The 14,020-nt window shown below is 32.2% G+C and overlaps 1 protein-coding gene across 5 annotated transcripts; it reads right to left on the bottom strand.

Moving 5' to 3' along the window:
* Positions 1-10,250: 10,250 nt before the first annotated feature.
* Positions 10,251-13,712, bottom strand: LOC121131905 (uncharacterized). 5 transcript variants are annotated; one of them, XR_005869199.2, is made up of 5 exons: positions 13,335-13,625; positions 11,463-12,825; positions 10,882-11,242; positions 10,780-10,805; positions 10,251-10,727 (listed from the first exon to the last, which is right to left on the bottom strand). XR_005869199.2 is itself a non-coding variant. In XM_040727302.2 (3 exons), exons 1-3 carry the CDS (start codon positions 13,449-13,451, stop codon positions 11,229-11,231), a joined length of 1,494 nt encoding a protein of 497 aa, XP_040583236.1. In that variant the 5' UTR covers positions 13,452-13,712; the 3' UTR covers positions 10,251-11,228. The 5 variants fall into 5 exon arrangements, 1 of the variants encoding a protein (XP_040583236.1); XR_005869195.2 differs by having other exon boundaries at positions 10,251-10,805; positions 13,335-13,642; XR_005869196.2 differs by having other exon boundaries at positions 10,794-11,242; positions 13,335-13,634.
* Between the last annotated feature and the right edge of the window lie 308 nt (positions 13,713-14,020).

Below are 14,020 nucleotides of genomic sequence, written 5' to 3' on the forward strand. Positions count from 1 at the left end.
GTTTTTTGGGGCCCCTGCTGGAACTTGGGGCACTATGCATTCTGTGTATAAGGTTGCTGCGGCCCTGTTTGTATTTAATATCATTTCCTGGGCCCGAATTTTGTTGCTACACCCTTTGTTTTAAGTACCTTTTAACAAACTGAAGCTTTATAAAAAAGAAACGAGACTGATAAAACTGAAACAAGATCGAGGCCGTTTAAATAAAAAAAACAGGACTGATAGTACAGCTGAACCTGAACCGAGCACAGCTTTGGTTTTGGGTATAGAATAATCCTCCTTTATATGACCCACCCCTCCCAAAAATCAGCACCCCTCACTTATCCTGAGCAGGATCCAAATAGGCATCATCCAAAGTTTCAGTCTCCTAGCCCTAACGGCAAGCGCACCCCATAACGAGCACATACACACAAACTATATTATATACATACAGATTATTGAAAAATAAATACTTACTGTCACAAACCAGAAATTACTAAGTTCCATTTGATAATTATCCATTAGTATTATCCCAAGTCAAATTGGGCACGTTTACTAAAATCTACCATCACCACTTTCTCTTTCTAATTATTCTTCCTTTTTTTTTCTCTCTCTCTCTTTCGATACGAGGAACTTTTTTTTCTCTAGACTCAACTAGATATTAAATATGCTGTAACATAGAAAAGTATATATATAGAAAATTAATAAATTAGATACTATAAATTTATATTTTACTAATTTGAATGATTATGAATCAATGAAGCAGCTAAGAATGAATTATACTAATTTATATGTTTTCAATACAAACCGAAGATATTTTTTAACCACCACTTCCACCACCCTGATATAAATAAAATAACAATTATATATATATATTAAAATTTTAATTATGTCATAATATTTAAATTAAATAAGCAAAGTAATATAGACGTTTAAGATATATATCCATAATAATAAGCAGATTTTTTCTATAATATCCTAAAGTCCACTTCCGATAAACATTTAATATACTTCCCCTATTGAGATAAAAAAATATATAATATTTGTGAAGCAATAACATGATTTATTCTTACGTTTAAATTATCCAGTATTCAACTCCTTATTTTTACCTTTTTTACCTTACAGGATGGGTTTCAAAATGTTTTGTACAAATTTCACGCAAAAAATTATACCAATCTACAACTGTACGTTTATAAAGGCCGTTTTGGTCTGCAGTAGTAGAAACTGTTGATAATTTTGACCAATGATAAATGATCATAATAAAATGTTTAAAAGAAATATGACTTTTTTCAAAAAAAGCTTTTTTTTAAATTTAATATATTTTCCTACAAGATGCCTTATACCACTTATACCAGGGGATGCCTGCACACAATACTTCGTTACAATTCCTGCCACACGAACAAATCACGAACGATGAAAGGAGTCCTTGGGCTTGAAGCCACCCAATCACAGATTCTTCGGATTAAGAGCATTGAAGATATCTACACGCATATTTCCTCAAGTAAATTCATAAACAGAATGAGACTATGTGGAATTATGAGTATTATAATGACCGTTGGTGTACTTTGAACGATCCAGATTATCATGTTAATAATTATCATGATGGTGTATTTATGTATTGTAGGATGCATTTTAATATATTAGGTTGCCGTAGGATTAATATCTAGTTGAGTCTAGGGAAAAAAGTTCTTGGTATAGAAAGAGAGAGTGAGAGAGAAAAAAGGAATAATAATTAGAAAGAGAAAGTGGTGATGGTAGATTTTAGTAAACGTACCCGTCAAATTTTAAAAGTTGTATAAAACTTACTAGAATTTTCAATCTCATGTATTGTAACGACTACTGGGTAAGATAGGCAGATTTTGACAAAACACGCAGCCACACATAGTCTATGACGTCACTATTGCTAGAATTTTCTATTTAATTGTAAAAGAAACACAAACCTACCAATATTTTTTTCGTACTTGTAAAAATAAAAAAAGTTATGAAGAATAATGTCGAAAAAATAACACTCTATAACTAGTTCATTTTTGCAAATATTGCAAAGATTATGTATTAAAGTGTTCCAAAAACTGGAATACTCCAATTTAAATGTTGTGTCGGCATTTTTTTGTGCAAAAAGCATCCTATTGTGGCATTTTTTTCTTAAATAACTGAAAATTGACGTTTGATAAAAAATGGGAAAAAAGAGAGAAAAAATGAAAAAGTTGAAAAATTATTCAGAAAATAACAGATATTTTAGTTATCTGTCAATTTTAATTTGGCAAATTTATATGCAAACGAATCTCCAGACTTTCAACAAACTTTATTCAATATACTAATCCCATGTTCGATTGGAAGTTCATTTCTTTGCACCTGAAATAAACGAAATTGCAATTTTCACCGATTTCTTTTTTAGCCCCATAACTTTGTTGATTTCTAGTAAATTTAGAAAACGTAGTTATTTGTATAATAGTTCTTTATTGAAATGCCAATCACTTATTGATAAATAACTCAACCCCATATTATTTAGTCTCCTTAAGCTGCAAAAAACGGTTTTTGGGTTTTGGGTATAGCATAATCCCCCTTTATTATCTCCCCAAAAATCGATAACCCCGTCTTGTTCATTTGGAAAAGGAGCATAAGTCATAAATCCATGAATAAGTATAGAATAACGTATTACAAACCGTTTGGAACCATCTAAATCGGATATTCCTAATTATCTTAATTTTATTGTCAAAATAAAGCGAAAATACTCTCATAACTTTTTACTTCTCCTATTATTTGACGTTTTAATTATTTCAGGAACACAAATATATCATCTATTTGATGGTCGTCTGACAAGAGATTTAATCTCTTTTAAACGATTTTGATTCAATTTGTCTGCTTCTTATTTTTAAATTATTTTGTTTTGAATGTAAATATTTTTAAAGCATTTTTACCACGATTTATTATAGGTATAGTTGATAATGTTGTAGAGAAAAACACGTGCAAGGAGGAGGGGGGAAAAAAGACATATGGTATCATTGTTTAAAATACTGATGTGATTATCATCTGCCTGCTTTATTATGATTTTTGAGGGTATAACGAATGTATTTATTAGCAAAATGTTTAATGAAGATATACTACGTATAATTGACTTCGACGTTTTTTATCTGTTACAGTAGATTTGAAAAAGTCACACTCCATGAAATTGTAATTCATTATGAACCTTATTCTCAGAATAATAGCTAATGAAACGACAAAGTAGAGTATTTGAAATATATTTGAAGCTCAAAGTTTAAAAAAAGGCTTTAATAGATTAAACATTTAAGTTAAATATACAAAATTAAACAATTAAAATCATATAACTATTAATAATAATAAATTATAAATACAGAATATTGAAATATTTGAAATATATTTGAAGCTCAAAGTTTAAAAAAGAAGGCTTTAATTAAATATAATCTACATACTAAAAAATAAACCATTAAACATTTAAGTTAAATATACAAAATTAAACAATTAAAATCATATAACTATTAATAATAATAAATTATAAATACAGAATATTGAAATAATAGATTGATCCAGATAATTTTTTCTTGTTTTAACATCGGAATTCAGTTAAATATGTCATAACTTTAGGTTGTAATACACAAGCGAGACGTGGACTCGCAATGTTCAAATACTTCTTCAACCTCTATGAAGATACATACTAAGACTAACTCGCTAATCATCGCCTTCCTTCATTACCTTAATTCTCATTTTTAATTCGTATATAATATACGTAATAGCTCATATCACTCTCCGAATTAAACAATTACTCTACGCAAGTGATTTTAATCAACAACATTTTTATTTCAGTTCAAAAAATGTTGTCTTGGTTGAAGATATATTAATTGTAGCATTTGACTAATCAATAAAAACACTTTTATAATCATAAAATTTATTTTAAATCAGTTTTATTCATCGTACTTCAATTTGGCGATTGTCTGAATGATTATATAGATTTTCTGATGCTATTGAAATAAAAATGGAGTATTATTGTGCAAACACAATGAAATAAAAATGGTTATGCCATTTGATTTTTAACCATAAAAAGTACAAATCCTCCTACATGAGGTTAAGTGATTGACCCTTTTATGGTTAAAAATCAAATGGCAAAATTGACTTTGAACAATATTATCCCATTTGTATTTCATCAGTATCAGGGAATCTATGGGAAGTCAAGTGCTACAATTAATATTTCTTCCACCAAGACAACATTTTTAAGTGAAATAGAAATGATTTTGATTAAAAAAACTTGCGTTGAGTTTATTTTCAGTCTGAAATTCCTAAAAACATTACCTTTAACATTTTCCACAAGACGATTACAAAAAAATTACCAAAAGTAAAGTTTAGAACGAACATTTTATCCGTTAAAGTTAGGAGTTATTTTTTGGCGAAGGATGTACAATATATATGGCGTAATTTTTAGTAGAAAATTAAGAAAGAAAAAGAGGATCGAAGGGTTAAATGATAATTACTTGATTAAAAATATATTAGACAGTATTGTGCCCGAGCCATTTTCATTTCATCACAGAAAATTTTGTTTTATATAATAACAGCATAATTAGTTGTGTAGTTCTGAAAATACAATCTATCTGTGATAAATGTGAAGAGGTAATTTATAATTACCTCTTCATATTCACACTAAGATGTCGCTAGTTTAATGGTTTCACATTCGCTTATCCTGCTGAGGTTAATAAAAATGATTAACCTGGGTTCTTACATTATTATTTTGCTATTTCCTTCCAATATATCTATATTTTTTTAAGGTAATAATCAATGAAATATTTGAATAGAAAATTAAATTTTAAGAAGTAAATCCTGGAAAGTATTTATGTTAGAAGATGTCCCGAATGATTTTGTTAAGCAGTAATTGAATTGCTATTATTTTACATATAAAAACAACAAACTATTTTTGAAAAACTTAATGACACTTTTTAAATTATAGTTTGCGTAATAATACTTAATAAAATAATTTAATATATTAAATCATAGGCAAAATAGAGTTGCAACTTTTAAAAATCATAAATTTTCCGGCATATATATGCAATAAATAATTGCAGTGTTATTATTTAGCCTTTTAAATGTAATTTTGGCTTCGTCTCTTCATAAACCTTCTTTCTTGCCCAAAGAGAACTAAACAGGCTGCATTACGTAGTTATCTAAAGGACTCGAATTCTCGAAGTTGTTTATCTAGGACTGTGAATTCATTCTTCCAATGTATCAAACCAAGTATGAGAACCATAAAAAGTGGCCTATGGGCTCTTTCAACGAATTTTTAAGTGTATTTTTCTAGTATGATACAATGGCATTTGAATATGTAACAACGTTTGTCATAAATAATAATGGTGTTCAGTGTCTTTTATCAAAGAATGTGAATATTATAACTCTATATATTCATTCATTTCAATTTAGAATAAGAATCCAGCTCCAACTTCATTAACTTGAAAAACATATATTAATGTAAATTCCTTTGTCAATGGTCAATTCCATCAATTAATTTATTTATTGAATAAATGTAAATACATATTTTATGACGACAGAAACGACTCTAAAAAAATTTATTCGACACTCATGTAATTATCTAATTTGGTTAATTTAGGTACGTATAGTTAGAGGCAACTCCATGGGAAGGTTTCAGGCCCTCAAAAATTTCAGGTGCCTTATATTTCTATTAACTATATTGTATTTTAAAAGTTTGTCATTTGTGAAACTGTTGTGTCTATTTAACTAAGGGTTACCTTTCAATTACAGAGAAATACAATCTTTTTTATTTTATTTGATCATGGTGAGTATCAGTCCACTTCTTTTGATCATAAATACAATAATATTTTTTCAAAGGCCCTTAAAAAGTTAGTTTTATGAATAAAATATATTCAATCAAATTAGTAATTTCAATCGTTATTTTCGGCTTATGGATGTTTAAAAAATGCGTAACTTTCAAGTAATTTAGATCTTATTCCAAGGGAAAAAATCATAAAATTTACATCTATCAATTTGTGACAAAATAAATATGTTTACTTATGATTATGACAGCATGAATATGATATATTAGTCATTATTTTAATGTTGAAACATATCAAACATAATACACACAAACAATTGGATAAATGAAGTGACATATTTGTAATTTAGAAGTGTTTTTCATATGCTCAGATCGATCTTCATTAATTAATGACTGAAAGACTTCCATGTTCTCTAAGAATTAGTACAAAAATAGTTTATCCTCAACAGGAGATGCTTGAATTTCAATTTCTACGGTAGTGATGGCAGATTGAAACTTTATCTGAAGAAAAAACCAAGCAAAGCCTCAAAAGAGAAGAGTCGACTCCTTCCTTGGCTGGGTAATCTTGCCCAATATGAATAGTCTAATGATATTGTAATTAATAACGGAGAATTAAGTGATTAGCACTCCTTCCATTGGAACCGCTGTCGTGTTTTTTTTTTTCTTTTCTTTATTATATATTATATTGGTGATAGATATTATATCAGTTTAAAAGAATCTTGCCATTTTTTCCATTTAGACACTTCTCCTTTTTTTTTTATCTTACCATTTTTTCTGCTCCCATTTTTTCCTGACACCAGACACATAGTGATTATGCTATAAAGCAAAATTAATTCATAATATTCAGAGAAAAACTGAAAATGTCACGGACATAACACTGTCTAATATAGTATTAATATTATTAATCAATTAATCATCTTTCAACCCTTTGATTATCTGTCTCTCTTTCTTAATTCTCTATTAAAGATTTACGTTATTTATATTGTACAACCTTTGCCAAAAAGATGACTCCTAACTTTAACAGATAAAATGTTTGATCTAAACTATACTTTTGGTAATTTTTTTGTACTTGACTTGTAGAAAAATGTTAAAAGTAATGTTTGTAGCAATTCCAGATTGAAACATATACTCTATACAAGTTTTTTAATCAAATTTTTTTTTATTTCAGTTCAAAAATATTGTCTTTGTAGAAGAAATATTAATTGTAGCACGTGACTTCCCATAGATTCTCTGAAGCTGTTGAAATAAAAATGGAATAAAATTGTACAAAGTGAATTACGTTTTGCCATTTGATTTTTAAACATAAACATACACATCCCCCTACATAAGGTTAAGTGATTGACCCTTGGTTCACTCCAGATATTAGTAGAACGCATTGGATTGACGCTTGGTTCACTCCAGAGCTTAGTAGAAATCATTTGCATAATGCTCATGACGATTCATTAGATCAGCTACAATTAGCCGTAACAAGGAAGGAAGGAGCAAAGGGTATAAACAAGGACATTGCTAGAAATGACTCAGATGTCGATAACCCATTCTACTCTGAGTCCAAAATGACTAACAATTATAACTACGTAACAAATCCTCAGGGTTAAGTTCCGTCTTTTATGAGAAGAAACGAATGTTCAATCAGGTTTTGAATATAATTGAATCAATTTAGGAATGGATGTTCAATACTCAGGAATGAAATAATATTGACAAATGCTGAGGAAAAGAAAATTCATTCTTCAGATTACCAATTCTAAAAAAACGGGCCAGCTAAAAAATATACCAGATCTTTATCACTGGTCATGACTCATGAACATAATGTTTAAAGGTGAAAATCCAGTGTGGAATGGGCATGTTAAAAAAAGAAACCATTTTTATACTACCAATTAAAAATTAATGGGCCAGATAAAAAACACACCGGATAATGCTCATGACGTCTTTATCTCCTCCAAAACATTCTTCAAATTGTCAGGGTTACCATGTTGATTTTCGTTTGTTTTTTAAAACATACATGTCCTTTGTACACGGGATTTTCATCATTAAACATATTTGATTCTCTAATCTAGAGTAAACATATTTGATTCTCTAATCTAGAGTGACCAGATTTGAGTTTGTAAAAAAAGAGGACACTTCGTCGCAGGGAGGGCGTGAGGGGGGTGTAGTGTATAGCATGTCGCACCATGAGCATGTGAATGCATACAAATGTCGTAAATGAAATGCCACATTTGGGATTTCTTCGAGTGCTTTCATAGCAACTTCGATAGAATGTTGGGCTATCACGGCATTGACAATGGATTCTGTCTTGGTGCGAGCATTTGAGATTTTTGGAGCTATCACCGAATCTGGGAAAATCTTTCGCAGCAAACTGAATGAGCAATCCATTGATCTGTAGCTGTTATCATGCTTTTTGTTTTGTGAAAGCGAGGGTACCCTCTGCAGCCGTAACACCGATATTTTAAAAAAAACTAGTTTCACCCCAAGACTGGGCCGACCCAGGGATTACTGAAGACCTAATTAGTTTAAAATTATAGCAGTCTAGGATTTCTATAACGAAACCTAATACATCTACGTATTTTGCATATTTTCAATTTCTAGCCATTTTCTTGGAGTTGAGGTCCAGCACCTTATTGAAATCAAGATACTTAGAAACAAGGTAGGTCAGTCATCATTTTTTTAACCTCGCCAGGCAGATATGACGTCAAGTCGATAAATAAAAGCGCTCCCTAGCTGAATAAATCATAATATAGTCAGCTGTTACTGTTTACAAGTTCATTAATAATAATTATGTTTATGAATATACCATATAAATTATAATTATTAATAATATCAAATACCCATGATGATTGGATGTGAATAAATGTTAGGAAGTATCAATTGGATTTGGACAATTATGGATGGCACAAGATTTGGTCGAGTATTTAAGTCTTTCCGTAAATAGATCAGATATAGAATCATGAATTATATCTACTGTTTCCAGGATACTTTTTGATAAGTTTGAGGAACTCATTATCACAGTGTATACTTTACTATTTATTATGTTCGTATGTATATTTAATATTATTATCAAAGAGTGAAATTTGCCAAGCGAAATTATGTAAGTCAAGATGATTGTTTATGTTTATAAGATTTAAATATTTTATCTATATGACGTCACATAATTGGGCGTGTGTATCAATAAAATTTTCATGAAAATAGCGTCTCTGACCTACCTTGTCTCTAAGTATCTTGATTCAAATAACCACCTATCAATGCTTTATTAGCTATGACTATGAGTTATGACTGTTTGAAAGTGGTGAGAAGATACATACCGAGTGATCCATTGAACCTGTAAACTTTTTAATTTTAAACTTCAACAAGATATAATTTATCTTGGCCCAGGGAAGGCCTGGCAGAGACTGTAGATGTAGTCTTCTGTCATAGCGTTCCAGTGCTGGCTGAAAGTGGCTTTGAGGGCCTCAGTGTTTGGATGACAGATACTGAAGTCCTTCCCCTCGACATGCACACAAAATGTGTAGTCGAGGGTTTTTTGGCTTCAGGGCTGTAAGGGCGCCAAAAGTGTCAAAATAGAGTCTCGGAACAGAAGAGATGGCTTTTTTTTTCATTGCTGGTGTCTCCACCCTCATAAGGTTCTTTTCACACACTTTTTTGATAGCTCTCCTGACAGTCTGGTGTGAAACCACAAGATCTCTTGGATGGGCCCTCACGGACATGAGGGGATTGGCCTGGCTGTTTCCTTAAACTCCTCCGGATCTAGTTTGGCCTTTTTGGTAGAGCCCTTCTTCCTCTTCAAAGTTTCGGACTTGCTGACAGCGTAGACGGTGGTCGTGAAGATGCCCAACTGTTTGGAGTGCGCGAATGGAAATTCGTCGATCACATTCAAGTGTCATTTTCTCGACTTGTATGTAAGCTATAGAGCTCAGGTTTGTTTTGTTTTGTAACTAACTGTTTATATATGGAAATATGAATGAATTTCAATAATCATTGAATTAATAAGTTCAGATTTCAATGGACCACCCAATTCTGAAATGTGACATTTTTTTTAAATTTACGTCCTTGGGAGTATTTTGTGTCAGTAATAATGATGGCCACTATAATTACCTCCGCCAACGAAGCTGAACATAGTTTATGTTTTTGCCCCTTTTTATTAGTCTTCAGGACTAGGGCAAAAGTTACGAATCGATTTTAATCAAACTTTGTACGAAGATTATACATGGACGCCGTAAGATGCCATTATATTTTGAGAAGTCAAGTTCAAAGTAACACAAAACGTAAAAAAATGCATCATCGATTTTAACCTTGGAAAAAGTTGAGATACATAACTCGATTTGATTATAGATGGAGGTTACAATCTAGCGAGTGCCATTCTAGTTATTTTCTATTACTACTTATAAAACATCTCCAGTTACACTTGTACAAACTGAATATTACAGCAAAAAGTGCACCAACAAGCCCCTCTACCCAGCCATTTTGAATATTAAAGAAATAACAGAACACATTTTATATTGCTCAAAGAGATTATTACAATCTCCTCAGAGATTAGTATATATAACAATGTTATTATTATTCATCACTGTGAAAATGTTACAAAATTATTCAATAATTAATTAATTATTAAAAAAAGAGATGAGAATATGGAGGACCAATACATGAATATATATATATACTTGAGAGCTATAAATTTATCAACATATAAACCCTGCATATACTATTAAAACATAATATACCATAAAAAAAGTTGTGTAAAACCATTAAGAGGGGATAGGGGTGTAGTATTGTCCAATCATCATTCATCACCATAGGGATGTCAAATTAACAACTGCTTTCCTTATAGGCATTTCCCGTCGTAGGGGCATATTTTTAGGTATACCTCCAAGAATTAATCTATTGCTGCGTTTTGGGGATGATGAACAAGGCACAACTCCATGCATGAGATAGTCCCACAATTCTTCTCCAGATCGTAGTCTCAAATTATCTACAGTAATATGATATATTTCAGTTTTATTGTGTTCTGGAAGAAACTCTACCTGAGCAAACCAACCTTTAGGAAGACCTTCATCAATATAATAATAACATGAATTATGTTCTTTATCTAATTGCATTTGATTTGTCTTAAAATGTGAGCTTACACTAGTGGAAGTAGATAAAACGTGATGTTCATTCATAGAGCCTTTACGAGCCAGAACATGAACATAATTGGATTTTGAATTTAAAACCTTTCTGCTGCTAAAAGAAGATGAGGATTTGGAAGAAGTTGGTGAATTCCTAGATTTTAACAACTTAATCGGATGCGGAGTAGAAGACAAGGGCCTTCTCTTTTCTTTTTTCGTCTCAGAAACTGCAAAACTTAAGAGATCCTTTTGTGGAACTTGAATATTCACTGTAGATATTTGTCCGGAGCAAGACGAGGAATCCACTTTGACAGCCGTTGTATCCACAAAAATCCCACGCTTTGAAATATCCATGAGAGCTTCACTCAACTTAACGCCCCTAAGAGTACAAGAATAATCATGGTTGTTTTTAAAACAAGATTTAGAATCAGCATCAATATTTAATAAAGGGTCTAATTCACTTTTTACATTAACCATTGTTTTAAGTTTCACCTCTTTGGGCGATTCTGATTCATTAGAAAGAATTACAAACGGATCTGTTGATTGGCTTAAAACATGCTTAAGAGTTTGGGACAATTTCTTAATGTCTCTATATTTACCATTGAGTGGGGATCCTACAGAGTTGGAACACGGCTTTCCCTTGTTGACTTGAGAATTTAAGCGTGGTAAATCAGAAGGAATTAATCGTTTGACTATAACTGGATTCCTGGGGGTTGTTGAAATGCCCTCTATGGAAGATGCAGGCTGGTTTACTAATTTCAGAGGCAATTGAACTCCTGGATGTGTCCCTGTTTGATTCAGCACCTGTTGAATATTTGTTGTAGTCAGTCTCTGATTGGGCTGGGGTTGAGCTACAATTAAACGAGTAGCACCAGGAGTTGGGGACTTTGGATTCGGAACAGACTTGAGATAGATTACTTGCCCATTCTTTTCATGTGTCTTTAGTGCAATTATGTGGGATTGGGGTGATTGAGAATTAACGACAATTGATGATAAGGATTTTCCCCGTTGTTGTTGAGAAGAAGAAGAAGGAATAACACGGGAGGTGGGTCTCTCAATAGTTAGAGATTTCTTTGCAATCATAGACGACGCATTTATAGTATTTAGAGTCTTTGGAAGATTAATTGTTTTTGTTCTTTCGATCAGTGAGGATAATATAATTGGGGGTGTGGCCCCTAAACTATTTACAGGCTGAATAATTGTAGGAGACATTTTAGTAGAAGGGACAATCGGATTAAGCTTTTTTGCAGTAATCATAGGCTGTTTTGTCGTTATGGTAGTCGACCCAACAACATTGATAGTCTGAGGAGCAACAGAAGTCACTGCTTTCTTCTCCTTGACTACCACTTTAGCAATTGACTCGCAAGAAGGAGAAGATAAGGACACTGAGGTTTGATGAATAACGGGGCTAACCGTCAGAGCTTGTGACTTTTGTTTAAATAACTCAATATTTACAAGCATACTTTGAGGCACACGAATGAATTGACCGTTACTCAACTTGATCATTGTCTGTGAGTCCGTTTTGGAGGAGGATTCTGACTCCTTCATTCTTTTATCACTCACTGATGAAAATTGAGATTTAAAAACCTTATCCTTGGATGATGGTGAAGAAACACCGCTAACACCAGAAGAAGAAGAAGGCGATGACGAATTGATTGTTGACTTGTTATTAAAGGAATATTTGATTATCCGTCGTTTCTTCGGAACCGGTATCATCTCCACTTCTTCCTCATCATCATCCAGAGCTGTAGTGGATGACGACCTTTTTTGTGTAGCTTTCGAAGTAGTTTCTTCTTCAACATTAACGACATTGTACCCTTCGTCCACTTCCTTCTTGAGGGGTTTCGACACTCGCTTTGAAACTATGGAAAGGGCATAGGGCTCAACAAAAAGTTTTTCAGTTTTTAATTTGGAGGACGTTGTGCTCGAAACTGTTGATGATTCCTTTTTGTGTCCATTAAGCTAGGAGAGAGAGAGAAAGAAAGAGGTTTTAAATGACATTAATTAAACTAATGGGGGTTTAGGTATATAAATATTATAGAACAAGTCAATATTTTTAAGCACATGTAGAGAGAAAGTACTCTGGGTTTGGGAAATGTGCGTATCTTGGAATGGTATTAAAGAAAATGTTTAGAATGAAAGTGCGACTTCCGAGACTTCTAGCCTTAATTCAACCAACAACTTCTTAATCAAAAATAGAACAAAGATTCCAAAAAATACACAAATGATAGGAGAACGAGGGGGAAGAGAGGAATTTGTGGGGTCAACTATGCAGTGAGGATTAAAGGGAGTTTACTAGAGAATCAAACAAAAAATGATAAAAATCATGATCCCAAAATATAGATTCCTCAACTTTGGAGTTGAAATTCAATGGTAAAAAGAGACGCAACGACTTTGACTCAAGAGATGGACACTAAATAAGAGAGTATTGAGTGGATGCTGGAGTGTGAATCGAAGGAAGACGTTCTTACGTAGGGCTGAATGAAGAGTTTAATTTTGTGATCCTGCGGGAAGGGAAGTCGCTGATATGAGGGAACCCCAAGGTTATAGTAGTGAGAAGGTTCCTTTATCTTGAAGGAGGAATTCATCTCATGAATACTCTTTAATTAATTGGAGAAATGAATCAAATGATCATAAATTATGCGTGTTGTATTAATAAGTAAGGTAATGAGCAAACGGCAGTCCTCACAGAGATCTACAGGGAACACCAAGCCAAGGACTCCTCACTAGCGACATCTGCTGTACTTATCCATAACAACCACAAAAGAGATAGAAACAGAAATTCAGCAGTAACTATATATAAAACATAGCTAACATTGCTCTTTCCCTTTTTAACTTGGATCCTCCTCTATTTATATTATATATAAATGCGCGCCAGCGTACAAAATACGTACCGCGAAACGTATCCCCTCTCCGCCCTACTCTCAACTAGCTAGAGTAGATTCTAATATTTTGTTAGTTAGCTATATTTATCTACTCCCTACTCTTGCCACACTTCTTTTATTTTATAACAAAACTGGAATATTATTATTTGTATACACAGGGATGTCTCGATACACGAGCTTTATTAAATTTATTTTTCTGTTACAAAATGTCCTATTAAGAGCTGAGCTTTAGTTATAGAAGTTAGTCTGTTATTAACATTTGTTGTTTCTTT

This window comes from Lepeophtheirus salmonis, chromosome 1, assembly GCF_016086655.4.
Source record: "Lepeophtheirus salmonis chromosome 1, UVic_Lsal_1.4, whole genome shotgun sequence".
Classification (NCBI taxonomy): Eukaryota; Metazoa; Arthropoda; class Copepoda; order Siphonostomatoida; family Caligidae; genus Lepeophtheirus; species Lepeophtheirus salmonis.

What these genes read in the sequence shown, in the direction of transcription:
- LOC121131905 (XM_040727302.2), bottom strand. Translation starts at nt 13,451, where the DNA reads ATGAATTCCTCCTTCAAGATAAAGGAACCTTCTCACTACTATAACCTT. An exon ending in AACTCTTCATTCAGCCCTAC is followed by an intron (nt 12,826 to 13,334) that starts GTAAGAACGTCT and finishes TCTCTCTCCTAG; the next exon opens with CTTAATGGACACAAAAAGGA.